The sequence below is a fragment of the Physeter macrocephalus genome, chromosome 18, assembly GCF_002837175.3.
Source record: "Physeter macrocephalus isolate SW-GA chromosome 18, ASM283717v5, whole genome shotgun sequence".
NCBI lineage: Eukaryota > Metazoa > Chordata > Mammalia > Artiodactyla > Physeteridae > Physeter > Physeter macrocephalus.
In genome coordinates this window covers 17,105,736-17,132,393 of record NC_041231.1, presented here as the reverse complement: position 1 = coordinate 17,132,393, position 26,658 = coordinate 17,105,736, and the positions used below count along the sequence as shown (strand labels likewise).

The 26,658-nt window shown below is 39.8% G+C and overlaps 1 protein-coding gene across 1 annotated transcript in view; it reads left to right on the top strand.

Moving 5' to 3' along the window:
- The window catches only part of CNTN4 (contactin 4), a 522,574-nt gene that overhangs the window by 362,903 nt on the left and 133,013 nt on the right, over positions 1-26,658 (top strand). Inside the window, exons 9-10 of the mRNA XM_055079827.1 lie at positions 1,416-1,545; positions 15,883-16,033. Of these exons, the coding sequence (XP_054935802.1) occupies positions 1,416-1,545; positions 15,883-16,033 (281 nt within the window). The remainder of the gene's footprint in view (positions 1-1,415; positions 1,546-15,882; positions 16,034-26,658) is intronic.

Below are 26,658 nucleotides of genomic sequence, written 5' to 3'. Positions count from 1 at the left end.
CAACCACAAAACTGCTAAATAGAGGGGAAAAGACAGACAAAAATAACTCCTTTTCAAAACAAGCCTGCACACCAATATTCCAAACCATATACAAAAAAAATTTTTTTAGAAAGATAACCAACCTGTAGAACAGTCTAAGACAGAAATCAGAATAAGTCTGTTAAGGATGCTCAAAGAGATAACTGAAGGAATAATGCCCATAAAAATAAGTGAAGGTGGGACCCTAGAATGAGGAACAATTGTGTCTAGTTTAATTTTCCTTATGTATTTTCCTACTGAAGTCAAATGTTCGCTGAAATTTGACATTTTCCTCAGGCCCCAAGTTGAGAGCCAGTTTTTTGTGCTCAGGTTTCCTCCCCCGTCAGCCCCCAGAGAAGAGCAACTGCTCTGAGCGCTGGCCAGGACGTCAGTGTGGTGTGTGCGGCCCCAGAGACGGGCTGGTGTGATGAGCCTAGTCCACACCCTGCCAGCCACACCTCTGCCTGTCACTGCTGGACTCTTTTTGGTCCCATGATTCTCTCAATTCTAAAAGCCAAACTCAAATCGCTAGAGTGTAAGTACCCAGGTAACTGGCATTTTCTTCCCCTTATTTAATGTGAGAGAACATGGATGCTTAGATTTGATCAAAGCCTAATACGGGGTCCACCCAACTAAATCACGACCCTGGGGCAAACAGAAAACCAGTAGTATGTCTTTATATATTTTACTTTCTTAAATGGCAGGTCTTCTGGAGAAGAGGAGATCCTATAAAAATGGACCCCTCCAGTTACGTAGCCTCAGGCTGATGAATGAGGATGGTCTGTTGGTCCATACACTAACTTTGCTTTCTTCAGATTGGCTACCAGCAGATGGTCCTAAGCTTAGATCGAGCCACCGATAGCAGTTGAGTAAGGGAACATTAAATTATTAATACCTACTCTTTTTCTTAGTGAATTTCGGCTGACATTAAATATTTGTCTTTGCTTCATCCAAGAAGATTACAATCCTGTTAACCTTCAAAGTGTTGCCTGATCATAATCTGAGTGTTTTAACTACTCTAAACGGTAAACTTACTTGTATTTCCCACTCCTCACGCACAGTTAGCATAAAGCCTTGGAGGAAAAAAAAGCATTTTAAATTTCAAGTTCATCTATTTAGAGGGGATATTAATCTGAATGGTTTCACTGTTAAATCAATGAGAGCTCAAGAGAGTGCTACAATTTAAATTCCATTTACCAACTGATGTACGGGTTGTTCCATTTAGCATCTGACCTGCCACAAATTTAGTTGACAGATAAATAGATCGTGGTATGTAAATTGCTTATGTGATAGCTATTTTCTTCCCATTAAGCCCCTTTGATATAACATGCAGCAAAATTGCCTTAAGGTCTCAGTTGTAGAAGGTCATTGTTTTGTGTTCCTCTTTTCTTTCACAGGATAGAATTCATATCGAGCAAGGAACACTCAACATAACAATAGTGAACCTCTCAGATGCTGGCATGTATCAGTGTGTGGCAGAAAATAAACATGGAGTTATCTTTTCCAGCGCAGAGCTTAGTGTTATAGGTGAGTCTTTATACTGGGAAGAAAAAAAGTAAAAACTCTTAAAATCACTAAACTACCATGTCGTCTGCCAAACATAAACGTTCAATCCAAGAAAAAGGGGTGAAGAAATCTTTAGACCGAAGATATGGCTCGAGAAACAAGGAATGCCTTCTGCAAGCAGTAAGAAGAGACCACTTTCTAAATCAGCTTCTCCTGATGCTTCCGATGGGTGATGCAGTTCCCTTGGCGCTCATTTTTATTCCTCTATCAACCCCTCTTCTAAATTGAGTGAAGTTTATGAAATGCTTTGGCGTCTGTTGCTATCACTCTGATTGGGCTTGGAGAGAGGAAGAGCGGACTTGGTGTGGAAAGGTGTATTTGAACAGCCAGCAAAGTGCATCTTGTCTTTCACCTCTGAATTTTCCAGGCTATGTGCACTGGTGGTCTCTGCCCCTCCCGCTCCATTTTTCACCATGTGCCCCTTTCCTTCTGCTCTTCAGCAGTGATGAGCTCTCTCTGCTGCATGTTCACCACCCTCCCTTCCTCCACAGGTCCCTGGTCCACACTGTTTCCTCTGCCTAGAGCGCTCTTCTGTCGCCTCTTCATATATCATGCTACTGTTTCATTTTACATTTGCTTATGTGATTTTTCTGTCTTTTTCTCTAACCGCCCTTTAACTTCCCCATGATGTCATGGACCATATTTGGTTTAACTCATCATTTAATCCTCAGGACTTAACACAATGTTGAAGCACAAAGTATGTGCTCAATAAATAATGAATGAATGTAAGGATGAACGACTGTACTAAGTGATGAAGGAGTTGAGAGACTGTTAAAAAAAATGAATTAAAGAGTCAAGTAAATCATTGAAAACACAAGTTAAGTGATTTAACAAACCTATGGGCATTAAAAAAAAAAAAAGAAAAAAACAAGGAAACAAGAACTCCAGGCCATCAACTTGCATTTGTCTTGTAGAAAAATCTTGACTGTGACTTCAGAATTTATCTTAAATATCTAAGCAGCAGTTCTTCTTAGAGAGAACCTAATAGAAAGATTATATATAAGAGAAAGGCAGCACACAGAGGGAGCTGATTCCATAAGCCCTGATAATTTTCCCTGACTTGCCCTTCTGTAAAGCACTTCTTGGTGCCTGGCATGTAGATCTGACATGCGTAAGTAGCTGCTGCCGAGCTGAATGTCTTCCACCCTCTGCAAGGTAAAAACGGATGGAAAAGCTTCCATAATTGTTTTTCTCACCAAATTCTTTACTTGAACCAACATCCCATCAAAGACAAGAATTTGTGAGAGTTCACGAGGCTGCGGTCTTTCTCAAAGAGGTCTAGGAGTATTCTTTTCTCCCGGAGTCATCATCAGCTTGGCTTAGCCTGCTGTAAGGATGACCTAAACACACGTATCTCCCACCCTATAAATATTGAGAACAATAATTCCAACTTCCTCCAGGACAAGTACAATGATCCCACTGTGGCCAAATGGGCTCTGATTATTGGTAGTTAGAGCCGATTCTTGTGGAACGCAGTTCACGAAGGTAGATTGCTTCGGATGTTCTGCAGAAAGAAGTGTGTTCTCTATTAAACACTATGTCAGCTGGTTAGAAGAACAGCTAAAACTGAGGGGGTGTGGCCTAAGAAATGAATCACATAGTCCTGAAACCTTCTAAGTGAGTGCTGGCCAATTGCTAAGTCTGGGGACGCCGTGATAAGTTTAAAAGATTTTGTAGGTCCCTTAGTTAAAATGAGAAAATTTGACACTAACAGATGACTGGAAATCATGGGACATAGTCATGGGATAAAGATAGAGGATGACTAAAGTCCCAAAAGCAGAGCCAAAAGTGAGAAAGGCTGTTAAATGATTTTTATCAAGAGCACGTACCCACAGCTGAACATAACAGTATGTAGAGATGTGTATGTGTGTATACATCCATCTCTATATATCCATATCTATATCTCTATATATGTATGTTATGGTTTACATTTATATAATCCCAAGATCCTCACCAGATCCTTTCCCTTCCCCCTACCCAGGGTTCAAGGCCTGTGAGGTGGTAATCACTGCTTCAGCTCTTACATTCAGAGGTTTATTTCAAATCATTTCCAGTTGAAACTAATTCCAAATGAATTCTTGATCTGAGTCCTTTCTTAAGTCCCTTGAGATCAGCAAGCAAGATCAGTAAAGATAAGATAAAAATGCCTGAGAGGTTATTTAACCCCTGATTTCAACCTTGTTGAGTATGAGAACGGTAAGGCATGTCAGTACGTGATACAGGCCAAGCAAGTGGTGAAAATAGTAAGTCTTCCAGAAATTCAGGAAAGAGTTTAGCTAATGGACTGGGCTAGTCAGGTGAGCTTTGAAAAATAATTTTTGTACAGGCAAAAAAAAAAAAAAGAAAAGGACCAGGAACATTGCAGAATAGAGTGAAATGGCCTAAACAAAGGTTCAAAGTTATAAAACATCTGGATAGTTTCTTGCCCATAGAGAAGAATCCTGAATGTTTTTCAGAATTTTTGATTCAAATACATAAAGCGTACAGGCAAACTTTAAACTTGAAAGAGAAAGATGGAAAAAGTAATTAATGGCCAATTTTAGAGGATCTTAAACAACAAGTTTAGAAGTTCCCTCTTTAATATCCCATTTTTCCTGCCCCCCCCCCCAAAAAAAAATCATGCTAGTATAGTCCAAGTGACTTGAAGGGCAGTTAAGTATTGAATGGATGAATCCTAGAGTCCATCTGAAGTGAAGGAGGGAGAAGACATTTGACTGTTTAAAAATACACATAAATTAATATTGGTTAACTTGGATAAGCTCTAATACGATTGTGTTTCACAAGTCACTTTGTTTCTTGTCGAATGGTAATAGTTTGACTCTTATGGATCAAATAACTGAGTAGTTATTACCTGTATTAGAATCTTAGAGAGATTGAATTGAACAAAGAAACAAAATGAAAACAAGATACTTCAGTATGAGGAAGAAAAAATGGAGGTTGGTTCCAGCTATCGATCAAATTTCAGCATCCTCCAATGCTAGAGAGGAGATTCCCTTTCATGCTGGGTAATAGCCCTGAAGTCATGAATAAGAGATGGTTAGGAAGCATATATTTAATAGGCTTTTCCCTGGGTCTTGTTTTATGTGTTCTGGCTGGGTATTTAATGTATATGTAACGTATCTATAATTAATGGATTGAAACTACTAAATAATTAACCTAGGTGCTGGGTGATTTACTCACCGGGTGGGTGAATGCCTTAGAGAGACTTTTACCTTGAGGTCAGTATATTAGAGTAGGCCTGGTTATGAGTACATCAGATAGAAATGTCCTTGTTTGTGACTGACCTATTGCAATTGATAGTTTATTTTTCCTCAGGGCAACGGTTCCCAGACTTTTTCTCCTGTGTTAGCCTCGGTCATGGATGAGATTCACTCGTGTGACATATGCTCGTGAGCATCCCTGGGGTGCTACACAATCCCCTGGATCACACCGTCATCACATCTCTCTCTCCACTCGTGAAGGCGTGTTGGAGTTAGAGTGAATAGACTCTTATAATCTTGGGGAGATATGAGTCTTTTATAAAAAATATAATTAAAAAAACCAAACTAGGTATTTTATTGATTTAAAAGTAACTTTTCTAATGAAATATTTCTATTCATGTTTAATGTTTGCGTCCACTTAGGTAGATGATCATTTTGGTATAGGGAATGCTGACTGAATTGCTAAACTTGAAATTTTCTGTGCTGCTCCGACAGAATACTAATGTCATTCTGTATAGATCGTGTGGTAAAGATAGAGGATGCCTGAGCCCTCAAAAGCAGAGGTAGGGATTCAGGTACCTACGAGTCACTGGAGGGGTGTCCTCTGGGAAAAACCTGGAAGAGAAAGAAAGCAAGCTAGGGAGGGGATGGAGGGCAGCTGAGCAGGGCCATGGTCTCAGGTGAAGTCTCACCTATATCTCATCCTGGACGGGGATGTCTAGAGTATAAACTGCATCTCAGAGCTATTCCCACCTGAGGTTAGGAGGCTGGCCTTTTAGAAAAATCTCTGTATCCGTTATTCATTGGACTGCCCTTTAGGTGGTGGTAGCAATATCAGGGCAGATGGAGGAAAACCCTCCAGTCAATTTCCCAGAGAAGGGGGCAGCTGGAGGTGGTAGGCAACCAATGCTCGCAGCAGCTGGGGCCAGAAGAAAGAATCTGAGTGAGGGTACCAACAATTCTGTACAGAAGACAAGTGATTTGCTAGAGCAAGATGCTTGGGTACTGGGTCCAGTTTACCTGGGTCATAACCAGCAGTGTCACTAGAGTATCTTTGATTTTGAAATGGGATGAACTATCCCAAAGAGCAAGCGGGTGTCTTCACATTCAAGTGGTCTTGAATGTGACCTGACTTTGAGAAGGCAGTATAAGGGATAGAAGTAGCTTCACCCTGAGGAGTTTCCGTCTGATGGTTCGGGACCGTGGGGATTCTCCTGGCCCGTATGGTGGAGAACATCAGACCCTGGCAGGACATTCCAATGCCATCAAGGAACTGATGGTCCAATGAAAGTGAGGTGCAGGCTTGAGCGATTATCTGGTTAATTTGGCGTTTGTCCAAATGATTGGCTCACAAATTAGAAAAACATTAAGGCTAAACTGAAAGTTATTTCACAGGGACTTCCACAAGTGCTCATCTGCATCTGAGTCTGATTTCTCAACTGCGTCGTTGAGCCAGATTACAAAATAATCAAATGTGCTGAGTGTGATCAGCATCCAATGAGAGGACGGACGCCTTTCTTACCCAAATGTCATCTAGGCAGGAGCTTTGCATAACTCGTCACGAAGAGGGGGAGCTATGCACTGGGGTCTCAAATGCAGATTTGGTATCTTTTAACAAGTTGCTAAGCCTACATTTATCAGTATAATGAGGGTGCCACTCCTCACTGTGGAAACTAAAAGAGGTCACATGGGAAAACTTCTTGCAAATCTAAAAGTGTAGCAATAGAGCAAGATGTGTTTTGTTTGGTTGTTTGTTGCCGTTTTTAACTAGTATCCATACCAGAAGCTTATGATGTAGACAGCTGCACAGTCACCAGAAAACCCCATTTTGGTGGTTCTCAAATTGTGCTGCATGTGACAGTCATCTGGGGAGTTCTTTAAGAGCCCAATACTCTACCATCCTCCCTACCAACTAATTCAATCCCTGGGCCTGGGACCCCGGGGCCCTTTATTCCTTAAAGCCGCTCAGGTGTGATTCCAGAGGACAGCACAGTTTGGGAACTCCTGCTGTAATTGACCAGATCAGAAGGTAATTAAGTTTTCCCATGGTGTTGATTCTCAAACTTTACCACGCATCAGAATCACTTGGAGGACTTGTTAAAAACACAGATTGCTGAGCGCTACCTGCAGAGTTTCTGACACGGCAGTTCTGGGGTGGGGCCTGCGGATGCGTAGTTCTAACAAGTTCCCAGGTGATGCTGATGCTGCCGGTCCAACACTGCGCTTGGAAAACCACGATCCTAAGATAGGAAATCTAGACTGAACAGAGGGGTTTTTGTTGTTGTTGTTGTTTGTTTGTTTGTTTAAGTTGAATATGGTCCACCTGGCAAACCTTCTGATTTGGATCAGGACTCTGAAACTGAAGTCCTTCTGCAGCAGAGAAATATCGAGCATCAGAGATTCCAGCCATGTCTTAAAGGCCCCGTTTTACCAAGATGGTGAGTTAGCATTAGGCCCACAGAGTGACTTTGGCTGCCATGTGAGGTTTATACTTAGATGTTCTTGGCGTCTCCCTTCAGTGGCTTAAAGCCAACTGAAGGGAGACTTTGAAATCTGAAGGATAAATATTATGACAAATCCTTATGTCATTTCCCCCATAGAAATGCCTTCAGTGAGTTAGAGTTTAAAATATAATTCAGGAATGCAGCCCAAGGCATCACTGAGTCTCAGTCCCATGTACTGTTGGCCCACTGTGTCTGCAAATTCAGTGTTGTTGGATTCAACCCACTGTAGATTTCGGAAGCTATGGATACTGAGGGCCGGATGTACTATCCTTCCAGCGAAGTCTGAGTTTTCTGTAAAAGTGCTCTGAAGGCATTATCCATTCCAAAGTCCTTAGTCCTTTACATAAAGGGATTTCCAATAAATTGTTAAGGTGTAGAATCAGGAGGAAAGTTTGTCTTCTAAAAAATTTTATGGTTTGGTTTGGTTTGGTTTTTTGTTTTTATTTGTTTTCTATTAGTTAGAAAGAAATATATTCTTTTTCCCTCTCTGCCCATCACGTTGACTTGTCTGTTTTGGCTTCAAAGTAGCTCACTTTATTGTACTAAGTCTAGTAATATAGTTTCCTACCTTTCCTATGTTTGACATCAGCCATATTTTAAATGTATTTATTACTTTATGTCTTTTACCATTATCTGCTGCAAGTGTCTGTGAGTTACTGAATAAATAAATCAATGAAATATTTTTTCTCTCCACTACTTTCTGGCAGCAAATTGATTCTCTTTTAGTAGCCTGATGCAGGGAGTGTTAGAATTGGTGTTCACAAAGATTTAGCAGTGAGTTTCAAACCTTGATGCATTTTTAAACTACTTGGGGATCTTGTTAAATTCAGATTCTGATTTCAGATCTCGGGTGGGGCCTGAGAGTCTGCATTTTTAACAAGCTCCCAGGTGATCACCAATGCTTCTTCTCTGAGGGTCACCGTTTTAGTGGCAGAAAGAGTAAAATTTAAATTCTCAGGTCCCCTTTCATGGTGGGTGGAGTTGAGGAGGACCTCCAAGTGATTCTTATGATCAGTTAAATTTAGGTGCCCCAACTAAGATCTGCTCTATAGAACCCTTTGTTATCCAGTCTTAAGCCATCCCAGCGGAGTAGCTAACTTGTAAAAGCAAGTAGGAGTTGGAGGGAGAAATAGTGATTTGTCGGTATGACCACGCTACTTCCCATTAATCCATGCTTCCATGATTGAACCTAGTATGCACAAAAGCTCTATTAATCATGTGAGACAATTTCTTCTAGAAACAGAACGTTTGTACCAACAACATTCCAGCTTTTTTTTTCCCCAACATGAACAGACATTGGCTCTTCTAGGCTCCTGAAGAAATTCATTTGTACTTAGTATGAGGCACGTTGCTTTTAATAAAGCCTTTTGAATGTGGTTGAAAATAAGCATAGCACAAAGGCAAAAAAAAAAAAAAAGCAACAAACAAAAAAACAAAGCAAAAAACTCCTTCAGTTAAGTGCCTTATTGAAGGAACGTGATACGCAAGAGATCAGTCACTGCTGAGCTATAGAAACATCGCTTGTCCACATTGCAGTATGTTTCTCTTGAACCCGCATGTCTAGGTCAGGGCACGTGTAGCTGAAGCCCTTAAAACTGCTGTGTTGGGGCTTCCCTGGTGGCGCAGTGGTTGAGAGTCCGCCTGCCGATGCAGGGGACACGGGTTCGTGCCCCGGTCCAGGAGGATCCCACATGCCGCTGGGCGGCGCCGATGCAGGGGACACGGGTTCGTGCCCCGGTCCAGGAGGATCCCACATGCCGCTGAGCGGCTGGGCCCGTGAGCCATGGCCGCTGAGCCTGCGCGTCCGGAGCCTCTGCTCCGCGACGGGAGAGGCCACAGCAGTGAGAGGCCCGCGTACCACAAAAAAAAACACAAAAAACAAAAAAACTGCTGTGTTATTGTCACTCACGAAGTGTCGGGATACAGATTCTTTAAACAGTGAACCAATCAAAGGAATTGGAAGAGAACTGAAGTTCCTGTCTTCTCACCACTGGGTTGTCTGGGAGTACCAGGGAGGAAAGGGGAGACAGTCGTGTGTTGCCTCAGAGAAAGGCCCAAATCTGGAGAGAGCTGAACTCCCAGGGCCCACTTGCCCTGTACCCTTCCCCTAAGTATGTGCTTTAGGGAAACAGGGAAAGGATATTATGTGCCGGAGCTAGTTCATATTGGCAGGAGCTGAGTTGATGTATCCTCCTCAGTTCAGCGTTCAGTGACTTCTTGTTGGTAGCCTGAACTCGGCCTTAATGGGAGTATTTAGACCACAGAAATTGGCAAGCACCGAAAACCAAGTTCTTTGGTGTTTTGTTTTGCTTGGAGAGCCAGTTGTTGAACATCTACCATCACACCAGTTCACGTGGTGTGAGAATACAGCCAGCACTCTGCATCCGCCAGTTATGGGGAGCTGGCTGTATTCATTACACTATGCTATTCAAATGAGGGACTATAGTATCTGCAGATTTTGGTACCTTCAGGGTCCTGGAGCCAGTCTCCGTGTGGATAGCAGATGCCAAGGGACAACCGTATCAACAGCCCAGATTGTTTCTTGGGTGATTCTGCTTCATTTGACTGAGGTCCAGAGAGGACAGAGTATCCTGTACACAAGCCAGGAAGTTCAAGAAGCCATCTACAACCCCACTTGGGTAAAAGAAAGGGCTGTGATATCCAGCCAAAGCATCATGAGAAGGGAATTTCCTGTTTGGAACTGAATTCCTGAGTTTTCTCCTACAGCACACATTAATTCAGCACATACTGATCGAACATCTACTTCGTACCAAGGACTGTGCTAAGTCCAAGATCCATAATTCATAGTCTCTGGCTTCAAGGAACTGATGAGCTAATAATTGCTAATAACAAGTACTACCATTTCTTAACCACTGGAATTCCAGAATTCTCACAGTCTAATTACTCTCTTCTGTTAAGTCAACAAATAGGGGCTTCCCTGCTGGCGCAGTGGTTAAGAATCCGCCTGCCAGTGCAGGGGACACAGGTTCGTGGCCTGGTCTGGGAGGATCCCACATGCTGCAGAGCAGCTAAGCCCACGTGCCACAACTACTGAGCCCACGCGCCTAGAGCCCGTGCTCCACAGCAAGAGAAGCCACTGCAATGAGAAGCCTGCGCACCACAATGAAGAGTAGCCCCTGCTCGCCGCAACTGGAGAAAAAAGCCCGCGCGCAGCAGCAGACCCAACACAGCAAAAAAAATTTTTTTTTCAATAAATAAAATTCAACAAAGATTTCGATCTCATGACAAAGTTACTCATAATCAAATGTGGCATTGTACCGCCATACAGTACTTGTTTAACCAAGGACGCAAATATGTGTGAGTGTTTAGGACATTGTGCCAAGTATAATGGAATGTCACTAATTTGGACTGATATAGCAAGGTCGAGTGCTTCCAGATATTTAAAAACGCATACTGTCTTATGATTGTCATACAGATAGGGTAGCTCAAGGGAGGTTAATAGGGGTTTAGCAGCTAAAGCTTTTAAAATATGTAAGAATGATTTTCAATCAACGTGTTAATTATTGTATAAGAAATGATGTTCTAAAATGGCTTTAAAATCTTTTTTCTTCGAATAAGAAAGATTCCACCTATGTCTACACAATTAATTTTTGGCTTTCAAACCTTTAGAAAAAGAAAAAAGGGCTAATCTGCATCCTACTTGTTGACAGAGAAAGTGTTGAAAGATCCTGAAATGGTTCCTGTGCTTAAAATCATTTGTCAGTTATCATAGTGCCTGAAATGCCAACAGTAAAGATGAATTTCTCATCCATACCAGGATGGGTAAGATATAAGATATGACTATTCAGCAGTAGAAAGGAACTCACCTAACAACCTGGGTGGATCTCAAGAGCATTATGCTGACTGAAAAAAAGAAATCCCATAAGATCACATAATGTATGATTTTATATATATATATATATATATATATATATATATATATATATATATATATATTCTCAAAACTATAGAGTTGCAGAACAGATTGGTGGATTCTAGGCATAGGGAGGACAGACAGGAGGGGGTTGGATGTACCTCTAAAAGGGTAGCATGAGAGAGGTCTTTGTGGTGGTGGAAGCGTTTTCTGTATCTTTATTTCAGTGGACAGTACAAACATCGAAGTATTTCATAAAATAACATAGAACTCTACACCCTGTACCCATGATCAATTTCCTTGTTTTGATGTTGTACTATGCTCACATAAGCTGTAACCACTGAGAGAAACTGAGTAAAGGATACACAGGACCTCTCTGTATTATCTTTGCAACTTCCTATGAATCTATAATTATTTCAAACTAAAAATGTTTTTTTCTGTTTTCAAACAAAACTATATTTCTTTAAGCTTTTCAGCTTAAAATGCTCTAAAAATGGTGGTGGTGATAGTAGAAATAGCAGAGGGGAAGAGTTGGTATAAAGGACTTACTCTGGGAAAATATTGAACTAAGTACTTTATGTACAATACATGTATTTTATTTAATCTGCAAAGCAACCTTGTGACTGTAAATATTATTTGTTTGGTTTTATAATAACTTTCCCAAAAGATCAGGAGTCCATAAACAAGAGCTACCATGGTAGGAGGAGCCCTGGGGAAACGGGACATTCAGTGAATTAGACCAAAACCAGAAGGGCAGAGTATTAGAGACTTAGAAGGAACACATTATGTTGATGTTAGAACAGAAAACTCTTACTTCAGCATTTCTTGACAGTCTCCTTGTGAATATCATCCCAAATCAGAGAGGCTGATTTTGCATCAGCCATTCTGAAATGATGGACCTAGAAAGAAGAATATTTCCAGTATAGCCAGGTTTCTAGTTACCTACCCAGCACCCAGGAGAAGTTTGGGGTTTTAGTATCTGATACCAGCACTATCTCTTCAGTGGTGGAAATACTTGAATGAATATATGTACTCTGGATTTATTTTTATGGAATGACGAGGTAATAAAGATAATAAAAGTTAAAATAATATGAAATTCTGAACTTCTAAAAGAGCCATCCTTAATAGTCTCCATCAACTGGCAGTGTTCCCAGTATTGTGTCTACAGACTATGATAGAACAGGCACACATAATTATCCTTTCCCCTTCAACAATAGAGTAACACATCACACCCATGTATTTCCCAGATGGGACTGCCACTGCGCATCCCATTAAGGAGTTATCGTTCTTACTATCTCTCTTGAGAAATGATCCTAAGGCACAACTTCAGTTTTCAAGGGTTCTGTTGGCCACTTAAAATACCCTTGACATGTGACCAAGAACCATTTAATTAAGTAGAAACAAACAGTTGAGAATTGCATAGAAGGCTTCTCTCAGCCGGATGATGCTTCTCCTAGGTAATGTAATGTTAATGAATTAAAGATCATTGATAAATAATAAAAAGTTGATTTCCCACAGGGAAGAGGTCCTGTAGTGTGGCTTATTCCAACACTGGGTGAGCAGTGCCCCCTAGTCGTCCATGTAAGAAATATTGTCCTCGAAGTGTATTAGATTTAGCAAAAGAGGATCTCCCAGGATTGGTGCTACTCTCAGACTCAAGTGGGTAATTTGACAATTGGTTTTATCTTTTCTGAAGTACTAGGAACCCACTGAAATCTCACCTTCAAAGTGCACTCACTTTTTCCAGTGCCAGCAAAGGTTGGATTCTAGCAGTGCCCTATTGGGACCTTACCAATAACTTTTAAAAGCTGATTCTCTGTGAATGTCAAATTAACAGGGTTCTTTTATTTTACCTTCAAGCCTCTCCTCTCCTGATTACTAACTCTCCTGGTTGGTAATCAAAATAAATATAAGGTACAGACATGAAAGTGCATCATCCCACAAGCTTTAGGGTATCTCACTCTCAAGTGTGAAAGATGGTCACAAAATAGCAGAGTATTAAGACACCCATTAATGGGTCAAGTATTCAAAAACAGATGAAGGTCTAACAATTTTGCCCTAGGAAGCATTGCAGTTTATGGTGGCAACTGATAGATTTGCAGAGTTAGATAACACTAGAAATAAATTAAGCAAACAAAGTAGACAAAGAGAAAAGATTTAAATTTATAATTCCATTTTTATTAGTGAAAGACATTCAAAGGCAGTCTTATCTCTAGGATATCCAAAAGATAATATGCACATACATAGTACAGTACAAATTCTTTTGACACTGGAATGTGTGTTTTCTGCCTTCTGTGTGGCTGATATCATGCTATTTCAAAGCGTAAACGCAATACATAGTTTTTTGACAAATACACCCTTGTGCTGTGCATGGTTTGATTTATGTAACTCATTTCAAATGCAACTGCAGAATTCCTGTTGAGCAGATGAAAAATGTCTGCCTAAAGTGATAAAAATGTGTGTAGGAAGATATAGTTTTAACAAGGGATTTTTATATGTTACAGATTTGTAACTCTATTTCACACAGTACCCTTTTTAAAAATCTTCTAGAAACTTGATTTTTTTTTTTTTTACATTAATGTGTCAGTTCAGGTGTTTCTATAAGATGGGAGTGAGTCTCTTCTGATGAAAGAACCTTTCTGTGGGACTTCCCTGGCAGTCCAGTGGTTAAGACTCCGTGCTTCCACTGCAGGGGGCACGGATTCCATCTATGGTCAGGGAACTAAGATCCCACATGCCATGCGGTGAGGCCAAAAAGAAAAAAAAAAAGTAACTTTTCTGGGTTGAAAATTAGCATGTGTGGGAATGGCAAATGGGGAAATGAGGTCAGTATAGCAGATGCTGGCTTTGTCCATGTATGTCACTAGTTCCAGCAACCGAGAACAAGGCCCACTAACTCAGGTCAACACAGCTAGCCAAGGCAGAAAGCACATTGACCGTGACTCCCATTCAGCCCACATTTTCCTCTTGACTGAGTTTGGTCACGGACTCTAACATAGCGATGTTCAGAGCGTGGTTCTCTTCTGCACTTCGTACTTGTTTTATACTTTACCAATCTCAACTCTTCTCTCTTCCAGCTTCCTTGTTTCATCAAGCTGTCTTCATACACACACACACACACACACACACAGACACACACACTGAAGTCCTGTATTTTTTGTAGTATTTATCTGTTAGGAATTTAATCTGTCTTTTTAGTCATGCTAACATATTTCCTAGAATGATTATTGTTTTTGTTAGTATTCCTGGTACATAAATATCGAGTACGTCTGTCCTGACCTTATCTTTTTCAGAACGCTGTAATTTTTATTATGTGATTTTGCAGATCATACAAGGAATGCATTCATCTAATTATAGCAAAAACATTTATACTTGCGCTCTACTTATTAATTTCATTTATCATTATGGAATTACTCTTTGAATTATAGATTCCCCTCATGAATCCAAGGAGCACAGATTGAAGTATCAATTGCCTGCTAGATTCATTTATTTAGTTTAATCTTCACATAGTAAAACCAGCCCCATTTATACATTGCATCACCCCATTAAAAAGTAACCTTTCCATCTTTCTTTCTTTCTAGACACTGAAAGTATTTCCATGACAAAAGCACTTGATAAAGGTTTACCTTGCTTCTGCTGAAGCCTGCTTTTATTTTTTTTAATCACCAGCTTACGGTTTGGGTACATTTAAAAAAACTGACCCCAGTCCTCCCCACCTACATACATACACACTCACTACCTGTCCTCTTTTAAGTAATATGTGGTTAGCATTTAAATTTCACATTCAGCATGGTACGAAATCTTAAATTCCATCAGGTCAAATGGCAGTGAGTTAGGGATTTTAAATATGATAAAATTAAGATTCCGGGAGATGAATCTGTGCTCACAACATATCCTAAAACATGTTAATTCAATTAATGCAGAAGAAAATAGAGATGTTTCAGAAAGGCCCCTTCTACATTTCTGTAAGGATACAGATATATATCTTTTGTTTTAGGAAAGAAAGAATTATTTAATATTATATCCCCATAGCTACATATTTGGTGTCAACGTGAATGAATTTTTAGAATACTGGCAGTGAGGATGGAATAGAGTTTCGTAAGAGCAAGTCACAATTTATCCAGCAAGAACCAAGCATTGCATTTGGCAGTCGTAGTGGAAAGATGAACAAAGTCATTGATTTTAAGGAGAAGCTTTACAGATGGTGATGCTATAGACATTTCAGCACATCTTCTGATGGAGACATGCACAGAGTGCTATGGAAAAGAGCAGAGGTGGTAACTATCAATGAAGGGAAGCTTTAGTCTACACAATCAGAAAAATACCTTATGGGTTTTTGTTTTGTCTCTCCCTTTTGCGTCCCTGAAATTTTTAAATTTATCTTCATTTGAACATGGAATAATATTTTTTTAAAGAATCACTCAATAAGGTGATAGAATGTTCTATATTTTGATCTTCATGTTGGAGTATACCAGATGCATCAAGCTGTATGCACTTAAAACGGGTATATTTTACCATATACAAATTACAGCTCAACTTTTCATAATCTATCAAAACTTCCAGTGCTACTCCCTTTACTTCAGAAAAAAATGTAGCATCCTCCCTTTGATGCCCAAGACAGCAATAAGTCCATTACAGAAAGAAAAAAGCTATAAAGATGATCTAGTGGGTTTTTTCTTCCATAATAATTAATTATTCTATTTTCTATATTCTCTTCCAGCTGTGGGCCCTGATTTTTCAAGAACCCTCTTAAAAAGAGTAACTCTTGTCAAAGTGGGAGGTGAAGTTGTCATTGAGTGTAAGCCGAAAGCCTCTCCGAAACCTGTCTACACCTGGAAGAAAGGAAGAGACATATTAAGAGAAAATGAAAGGTATTATCTTGAAATATTTTTAATATTTGATTAACCTGCAATAATTTATAGGTCTGTTATTAATAGTCCTAGAGGGAAGAATTTACTCTCTGCTGTTCGTGAACTAACTGTTAATCAAAGAACCGAAGCTTTGGAAAAGGGTGGTAAATTAGTTTGTCTTTATAATCCTTCTTGATATTAAGATTCTAGAAAGCCCTTCCTGCACAGAGTGGTCACATGATCCCCCTTGAAGGCTGTTGGAGCTGCTCAAAGATGAGCAACTAGAAATAATCTTTCTTAATTTTAGCCTAAAATTTATTTGTAGGTTTGCCCACTTTTCTCCATCCTACCTCCTTTTTGTATAAACAAGTAAATCCAGTTCTTCTTTGCGATGACAACCTCTCAGATATTTGGCAGTGGCTAGTATGTCTCTTGTTAGTCTCTCCTGTTTTGGAGCTAAATGTCTCTAATTCCAAAACTCATTCTCAAATAGGATGGTTTTGATCATTTTAATCATGTCTTTGTGAAACAGAGTTCCAAAAAGAAACTTTTTTTGAAAAGGTTTTTTTTTTCTTTCTGATATCTAAACTCGTCACCTGTGTTTCCTATTGTAAGGGAATTACGTTTAGAAAGCATGTTGTTTATACAGTGTAATTACAGGGGTTGTTGGGGTTTTAGGTCACATTGTGACAGGTGGCAGGTATTTCTTAAGACCTTTTCTTGGCCGTCACCTCCATAAAATATATCCCCTGCCCCTTTCCGTAATCTGTTGGAAAATGATAATTGCGCATGAGTCCATGTCACACATCAGATCACATTTACCAGCTCTATACATGACGATTTTCATGGATGCTAAAGGTCAAGTAGTTAAAGATGCAGTTGGGGAAGGCTGTAAAAATGTGTATGTATCAACTTTATACCTGTACACCTTTGGATTTGCATATGCAAAGTAGATCATTGCACTGATGATGCTGTCCTTATTAATGATTTTTGCAAACAAATCTGATATGGTTTATAGATGTTGTATTCACATATATTAAATTTGTAATATACATCTCTCTCTGATTTCTATCATATCAAGGAAGCAGTATAGTTTACAAATTATTGGCATGGCATTTAAATCTGGAGCCAAAGTTGGAACTTGAGAGCACGGTTTCTTATTTTATGTACCACATGTATTCCTTAGATTAAGGCTGCATTTTTAAAGTTTTAATATAACCATGATATAAAGAAAACAATTTTTAATAATATGGTTAAGAGATAGACGTGTCAAAAACCGTGAATGAATGAAGCTCGAGCAACATGGTAGATCAAAATCCAGGAGAGGCAAATAAGCTTTGCTACTGTCACAAGCAGCCTGCAGTGTCTTAAAACAACAAAAGGAAATTTCTCATCCACACTGCACCCGCACCAGGGATCTGCTGGGGGCTTTGCTGCCCTCTAAAGCGTAGGCTGGTAGAATAGCACTCTCTGGAACATTCGAATTGCAGAAGGAAAAGAGGGTGGCTAAACATGCATGGGCTCTTAAAGCTTCTGCCCAGAAGTGAAACACTTCTTATTCACTCATGTTTCAATGGCCAAAACAAGTCACATGGCTCTGCCCAAATTCAACCCAGCAGGGAAATATAGTCTTACTATGTGCCTAGAAGAAAAGGGACAGCCTAACATTTTGAACAGTATTAATGATTGTTTACCACTGCTATAACTTAATCATTGCTATAAGTTGATTAAATTAACTTTGGGAAAATGATATATCAATATCAAGAATTATTTTTAATAAGTGAACTTAACTGACTGTTTCTACCACTTAGCTTACCACAAAGCTTATCTCTCTCAAATTTTTGTTTTTTCTTCTGACTTGATTAATGGGGTTCAAATATTGCTTCAACATTTATGTGGCACTAAAGGTATCTTTAAAGCGAGGGAACTCCCCATCATTACTCAAGTCTTGGTATTTATCACCTCCACCTCCAGTGTCACCAGGCATGACCCAAACTATCAGTATTAGCACTTTTTCTCTCCATGGGTGCTGTGTTCTCACAGTTTTATTTCTCCCTGCTACCTCGCTCACAATGTATTAAACAGATAGGTTGATTTCCCTAATGTAAATGAATCCAAAAGCTGGCCAGGTGTAATTTAAAGGGGAATGGTGGGGACTTCAGTGTGTGCCCCATCCAAGGGAGACACCTGCCACTCAATTCTAGCATATTTTTGCCACCAACTGGAGATGCAGGTCCATTGCCTCCCCACCATCTCATTTTTCAAAGGAAACTAGAAATTAGGAATTTAATTTCAACTATCTTAATTTTTAATTATCAGCACCTTTTTAAAATTTTAATGTTAGTACAATATGGGCCACACATCCATGGACCAACTTTACTCCATGGGCTGCTGGTTTTTAAGTTACGAGAAAGACATAATCTCAGCTGAACATCCTGCAATTTCTGAAAAGTGTGAAAAATAAGAAAGATATTACCATTATTTTTTCACTGGCAGAGAAGAAATTCCACCATTTTCCTCTATTTTTTTCTGATAAAGGAGAAGCATAATTAAGTGGATAAGTGGACAAAAGCAGTAATATGTAGAATTTAGAAGTGAAAAAGTTTAGAATTCCTAGTTTAGGAAAGGATTGATATTGTTAGAACAACACAAAAGGAAAAATTCTTTGACTGTGTCCAGAGTTGAGTAATACTTTCTAATATACTGACTTGTTAGCCCTAATTCTTTTTTGAGATGTGGAATCCTAAGAATCAAAAGGCAAACCTTTAACATTTGAATGAAAGATTTTTGAAAATTTTATTGAAGTGTTGTTGATTTACAATGTTGTGTTAATTTCTGCTGTACAGCAGAGCGACTCAGTTATACGTATATATATATATTCTTTTTCATATTCTTTTCCATTATGGTTTATCACAGGATGTTGAACATAGTTCCCTGTGCTATACAGTAGGACCTTGTTGTTTATCTATCCTGTATATAATAGATTGCATCTGCTAATCCCATACTCCCAATCCATCCTTCCCCCACTCTCCCCTCCCCCTTGGCAACCACAAGTCCGTTCTCTATGTCTGAGTCTGTTTTTGTTTCATGGATATGTTGGTTTGTATCATATTTTTAGATTTCACATATAAGTGATATCATTTGGTATTTGTCTTTCTCTTTCTGACTTACTTCACTTAGTATAATAATCTCTAGGTCCATCCTTGTTGCTGCAAATAGCATTATTTCATTCTTTTTTTATGGCTGATTAGTATTTCATTGTATATATGTACCATGTCTTCTTTATCCGTTTTTCTGTCAACGGACATTTAGGTTGTTTCCATGTCTTGGTTATTTATTGTGTGCTGCTATGAACATAGGGGGTGCGTGTATCTTTTCGAATTATAGTTTTGTCTGGGTATATGCCCAGGAGTGGGATTGCTGGATCATATGGCAACTCTATTTTTGGTTTTTGGAGGAACTTCCGTAATGTTTTTCATAGTGGCTGCACCGATTTACATTCCCAACAGTGCAAGAGGGTTCCCTTTTCTCCACACTCTCTCCAACATTTGTTTCTTGTAGACTTTTTAATGATGGCCTTTAACATTTGAATAAAAGATTATTCATCTCTATTACAAAATATCAATATAAACCAAATTTCAGTGGAACAAAATTTGTGATCAAGCATCACTTTTTATTAATGTTCTCCCTAGAGCTTATGTTTTGACTTTGCCAAATGCTACTTAAGTGATTTTTAACTAATTTAACTAATCAGCTGCCTACAGAAGAGTTTACAATAAAAGTATAAGAAGCAACATTTTTAAGTGTTTACATTTTGATCTTGTATGGTGGTATTATAGTTATTTCAGTGGGTATGGATTCAAAAATAGTGATTTAATGTTAACATGTGAGCAATTTTTAAAATATGTTTGTATGTCCTTACTTTGGTTTTTCAAGGCTTTAGAAACTTAAATCATATTTACACTGGCCTTATCTATATTAAACCAATCATCTAAATGAAAGATTGAATCTTCAATTTTTATAGCTTTGCTATTGTGTAGGCAGAATAGCCATAAACATAAATCATTTCTTGTTTTCTTGTATATTTATCCAGCGATCAGAGTGTAGACAATAGCAGACATTTAAAACAGGGATGACTTGTCACAAAGGTGCAAGTACTTTACTTCTCAGGAGTTGCCACCAAAGCAGTGGCATCATTTGGATTAATTGAGCAGTTAAGCCAACTAACTGAATAAAGTTGATAATTTTGTTTACTTTTAGTTTCTAGACAGAAGGCACTTGAGGCAGATGAGGTTGAAGTTGATCTGTTACAAACAAAAACATCAAAATATAGAAATAACAGAATCATTAATAAAAACCTAGGCTCCTAGAATTATAGGGAGCCATTAAACCAACCTGGATGGACTCTTGATTGCAAGTGACAGAAACCCAGCTCAGAGCTGGCTTCAGTACAAAAGGGAATTCATTGGCTCCACATTTGAGAAGACCAGGGATGGGCTGTGACTTGAGGTGTGACCAGGTTCAGGTGCTTACACGGTGACATCAGGACTGGATGGCTCTCTTCATCTCTCACCAGTGCCTTCCTCTTTGTTGGCTCCATTTTCTGATGGGTTGTCCTCTCCTGGTGGTAGGATGGCTGCCAGCAGCACCATGCTTGCCCTCTCTTCTAACAGTTCCAGAATAGGTGTTCATGAAATTGAATAAACCTGCCTTGGTCAGTGATCTTCCCTGCACCAGTAACATTCAGGGGGGTGTGATGCACTGATTAGAAGCACATGATCGTGTGCTTATCCTACGAGGCACTTGGAGAAGCGCCACCTCAGACATCATGGACTGAGAATGGGACAGGGGTTTCTCCAAAGAAATGTAGGGTCCTGCAACCAGAAAAAGAATAAATGGATGCTAGGCAGGCAGTAATGTCAAATTCCTACTCTAGTCATGGAGCCTAGCCTCCGTTCCAGGACAGGGATCCCCACAATTGCTGGACCCTCACCTTCCCTGGTTACGTCTAATATGGAGACCTAACTAATTGTTAGATTATTTCTTTATAACCAGTATCCTTGTAATTTCCACTCTGAAATTATACTAAACAATCTAATTCTTTTCCACCACCCCTCTTCCCCTTATATTCTAACAAGCTATTCTCAAGTCCTCTTTCAATTCTTTTCCAAGCCCAAATGTCCCTGATCATCTTCATATGACCTTATATGGCATCCTCTCACTGTCTTAAGCATTTCTTTCAATGTCTTTCTGAAAGCCAGAATTAAATCTGCCATTCGGAATTAAAACAGTATTAATAAGGGAATAAATACCTTTCTTTATGTCTGTAGCAAACAATGACAATTATTGTTTTATTATGTTCCTAAAGAGGAAGAATTATCTTCAGTGAGCTTAGATTAGTAAGGCAGGTGAGTGTACATCATAGAAAGACCACTCCCTCCCAGTGATTATTTTTAAAAATTAACTTAATGCTTAAAGGGGTAAATCTAGTTGTCTGGAAAATTCACGTAGAGAAAATATTTTATTTCTCACTGAAGCTGAAGAAATGAGTGAAATGTTACTCTAGTTAACAATGTGTGATAATGATTTCTTATTCTTACTCATCCTTGAGAATTTCTCTGCTTCCTTTTAGACATTAGGCTAATACATTACATCAAGCTAATGGATAATAACTAAGTAGAGATATGCTGCTGAATGTTTCCAAAAAGAATCTGAAACTTACAGCCTGCATGTCACAGGCATGGTTTCAGAACAGCAGCAGAACTATTCTGTCAAACTAGCCGACACAAATTTTGATCAATGAACGAAACATTCATTGGATGCTTGCCACATGCTAAGCCCTTTGCTTGGCACTGAGGACAGAGAGAAAGCGGAGACATAAACCCAGCCCTCAAGATGCTCTTAGAGGACTTCCCTGGTGGCTCAGTGGTTAAGAATCAACCTGGCAATGCAGAGGACACAGGTTCGAGCCCTAGTCTGGGAAGATCCCACATGCCATGGAGCAACTAAGCCCGTGCGCCACAACTACTGAGCCTGCACTCTAGAGCCCCCGAGCCACAACTACTGAGCCCACGTGCCACAACTACTGAAGCCCGCACGCCTAGAGCCCGTGCTCTGCAACAAGAGAAGCCACCACAATGAGAAGCCTGCGCACCGCAGCGAAGAGCAGCCCCACTCGCCACAACTGGAGAAAGCCCGCATGCAGCAACAGAGACGCAACACAGCCAAAAATAAATAAATAAATAAATAAATTTACTTTAAAAAAAGATGCTCTTAGAACAGTGCAGGGGGCCCAGTAGCAAAATAGCAATATGTTTTTCAATAATCCTAGGGTGTATGTTATAAAGGTGATATATTAAGATGGAACAATGGAAAATGTAGGCCAACAAGAGATTGTGGAAGCTTTGAATTTTATGTCTGTAGAGTTTAGACTTGAACTCTGGGAGAGAATTGAAGGATTTTATGCAAGGGAGTGCACAGTCATACACGTGCTGCAGAAAGGTTGCTCTGCCTGTGACATGGAGAAAGAATCAGAGTAGTACAAGATTTGGCAGGTAGAGAGACCAGTTGCAGGCAGTCGGCTGGGACGGAAATCAAAAGGACTTCAATGATGTCAGTCTTCTGAGAGTATAGGAGAGAAGACAGATAGATGAGCTATTAAAGAGTAGAATTTAAATTTAAGCAGAAAGATTTTTGAAAGAAGGCAGCAAAAAAGAAAATGACTCCTAGGATTCTAACTTGAGCAGCTGGTAGATGGCAGTGCCATTTACCACAATACTGAGTACAGAAAAAACAAGTTTGAGAGGGGAAAATAAAGACATTAGTATTAACATGTTAAATCTGAGGTGCCTGTAAGTGGCGATGTCACATTCAGATTGGAATTCCCATTCAGTGCTACCTTCTCAGCAAAGCGTTTTCCCAACTAACCTATTTCAAATTGTAAACACCGCCCCCGTCCTCTTTCCATGTTTTATATTTTCTATAGTTCTTGTCACCATATAATATGCTGCATACTTGCTTTTTTGTTTTATTATCTGTTTTCTCCACCCTCCATTTAATCATAATGTAAATTCCATGAAAACAGAGACGTGTGTGTGTTTGTGTGTGTGTGTGTGTGTGTGTGTGTGTGTGTGTGTGTGTGTGGCTTAAACAATACAAATTTAATATCATACAGCCCTGGAGGTCATAAGTCTGAAATGGTTCCTCTTGAGCTAAAGTCACGTGTTCCTCCTGGAGGTTCTAGGGGAGACTCGGTGTCTGGCTTTCTATAGGTCACCTGCCTTCCTTGGCACATGGTGTAGAGCTAACAAAGTCAAGTGCAGTCCAGTCGAGTTCTCACAACACAGCACTTCAATCTCCTCTTCTGCCTCTCTCTTCTACTTTGAGGGACCATCATGGTTACATGGAGCCCTTTGTGTTTTGTCCAATTCTGTAACACTAGCATCTAGGACAATGCCTGGTATAGAGTAAGTTTTCAGTGAATGAATGTCTAACAGGAGCTGTGGGTCTGAGTTGAGAAGAGTAAAGACAGAGACCTAGATGTCACCAGTAGATAAGAAGCCATGGAGTGGAGAAGTGAATCCAGAGAGTTTTGTAGAATGAGAACACCTGTGAGTCAAAGGAAGGAACCTTGAGGAACGGCCACATGCAAAGAATGGGTGGAAGCAGAGCCCACTGGGAGGACTGGAGTGGGAATTCAGAGACGTGGGGGAACAACGAGGAGAACGTAGTAAACAGAAACCAAGGGAGCAGAAAGTTTCCAGAAGGAGCAAGGTGCTTCCAAGCGGTCCGACAAAATAATGGCTCAAAAATGAGTGCTGGACCTAGGAACCTTAACATCACCTTGGGCAAGCATGTTGAGGCCACAGTGGACACATTCTGAAGACAATAAAATGGTATGACTACCCATATTCTTAGGCATTCCTTCCCAGACTGAAATATATGTTTATGTTTGCCTGACCCCCACGGTATAATCAGAGCAAGTCTAACATCCTATGAGACTCTTCAACCCACACAGGAATAAAATACATGTGTCTTGTCTAGAGACATTGAAGTCTTCATCCAAGGTGAAATTAGATCATGGCTCTAATTTGCCTCTCTTCCCAAAGGCCTTTGGAAGAGTTGAAATGCATGTAAAACGTGGAGGAAAATCCCAGCACAGGGCAGCAAAACTCCATGTTGTCTGTAAGGTATGAAACTCTGGTCTGAAGACACTGGCAGTCTGGGAGGCAGAGCAAATGTGATGGCAGGTATTTGCCCAGAAGGCTGATGCAATCCTTGCATGGAAAGGAAAGTTTATTGCTTCAGGCATTCTGTTTCCCTTCTGGAGGCAGCTGTCTATATATGTGCTCTTAATGAGGAACGTGCCCTCAGGATATCTCTTACAGGGCTGCAGAGGCATACAGCTCTGTTATTAGGAATTCTGCCCTGGGGAACAATTATGTTATTGCAATAATTAGAGGCACTTCATCTCCATAATAATGGAAATCCTGTCTTGGAGGCAAAACAACATCAAAGCAACTTGAGCATCATTGCTCTAGATATAATCTGTTGCCCTGCTTATTGGCAGTACTATATCGTTTAAATTTTGCATGTGTAGTCATGGAAATAGGCAGAGCTTATCCTGCTCTCCAGTTCAGACCTGGAACTTGCCCCCATTCCTTCCGTCTGTCTCTCCTAGAGCCATGCATAAAATAGTTATGGGTTTGGGTTCCTCTGAAGAGCAGTTGCAGAAGCGTTTAAAGACATTTGTTTTTAAATGTCTGTAATGGTACACAGACCCTGTCCTGTGGAGACTCCATGAGTTTAACCCTCAGCCACCGGCCTTTCCTACCTCAGTATAGTTATGTCATATTGTTTTATGATCAGGATTTAAAGTGATATCCAAATTCAGGCAGGGACTACCTGCCACCTGTTCTATTCATGTGCTCACAGTATTGGTTATGCCTCAGGATATGCTGGCAAGAGAACTGAATTTTTATGTGGAAGTATTTAAAATAAGGTCCCCAATCTAAAGGCAACACCTGATAAAATCCTTCTAGCTGTCTCCCACGTTCATTGTTTCTTTGTCAGTCAGTCCTCTGCCCCTGTCCTAGTTTCTACCCTTATTATCTCTTGTATAGACTTTGCAACTGTTAAACTAACCTCTTGATGATGGCCATTCTGACCGGTATGAGATGATATCTCATTGTAGTTTTGATTTGCATTTCTCTAATGATTAATGATGTTGAGTATTCTTTCATGTGTTTGTTGGCAATCTGTATATCTTCTCTGGAGAAATCAGGGAGATCAGCTCGGTGCTTTGTGACCACCTAGAGGGGTGGGATAGGGTGGGTGGGAGGGAGGGAGATGCAAGATGGAAGAGATACGGAGACATATGTATATGTATAGCTGATTCACTTTGTTGTAAAGCAGAAACTAACACACCATTGTAAACAATTATACTCCAATAAAGATGTTAAAAATAAAACCAAATAGTAGAAATAAATAAAAAGATCTTTCTTTGAAAAAAAAACCCACTAACGTCTTAACTGGTTTATTTGGAGCCAGCCCTCACTCAAATCTTCCACGAGCTCCAACTTCCCACATCACATCCCTGATATATTCAATTCAGTAGACATCTGTCACACCCTTCCTCCGTATAAGACACATTTGAGATTATGAACATAATTTAAAACAGGGTTCTACAGGTGTCATTTTTTTTTATTGGAGTATATTTGCTTTACAAGGTTGTGTTAGTTTCTGCTGTATAACAGAGTGAATCAGCTATATGTGTACCTGTATCCCCTCCCTCATGAGCCTCCCTTCCACCCTCCCCGTCCTACCCCTCTAGGTCGTCACAGAGCACCGAGCTGAGCTCCCTGTGCTATACAGCAGTTTCCTACAAGCTATCTATTTTTAAAATGGTAGTGTATATATGTCAGTGCTACTCTCTCAAATCGTCCCACCCTCCCCTTCCCCCACTGTGTCCACAGTTCATTCTCTACATCTGCATCTCTTTTCCTGCCCTACAAATAGGTTCATCAGTATCATTTTTCTAGATTCCGTATGTATACACTAATATATGATATTTGTTTTTCTCTTTTTGACTTCACTCTGTATGACAGACTCTAGGTTCATCCATATTACTACAAATGACTCAGTTTTGTTCCTTTTTATGGCTGAGTAATATTCCATTGTATATATGTGCCACATCTTCTTTATCCATTCATCTGTCGATGAACATTTAGGTTGCTTCCATGTCCTGGCTATTGTAAATAGTGCTACAGTGAACATTGGGGTACATGACTCTTTTTGAATTACGGTTTTCTCAGGGTATATGCCCTGTAGTGGGATTGCTGGGTCATATGGTAGTTCTATTTTTAGTTTTTTAAGGAACCTCCATACTGTTCTCCATAGTGGCTGTATCAATTTACATTCCCACCAACAGTGCAAGAGGGTTCCCTTTTCTCCACACACTCTCCAGCATTTATTGTTTCTAGATTTTTTGATGATGGCCATTCTGAGTGGTGTGAGGTGATACCTCATTGTGGTTTTGCTTTGCATTTCTCTAATGATTAGTGATGTTGAGCATCTTTTCATGTGTTTGTTGGCAATCTGTATATCTTCTTTGGAGAAATGTCTATTTAGGTCTTCTGCCCATTTTT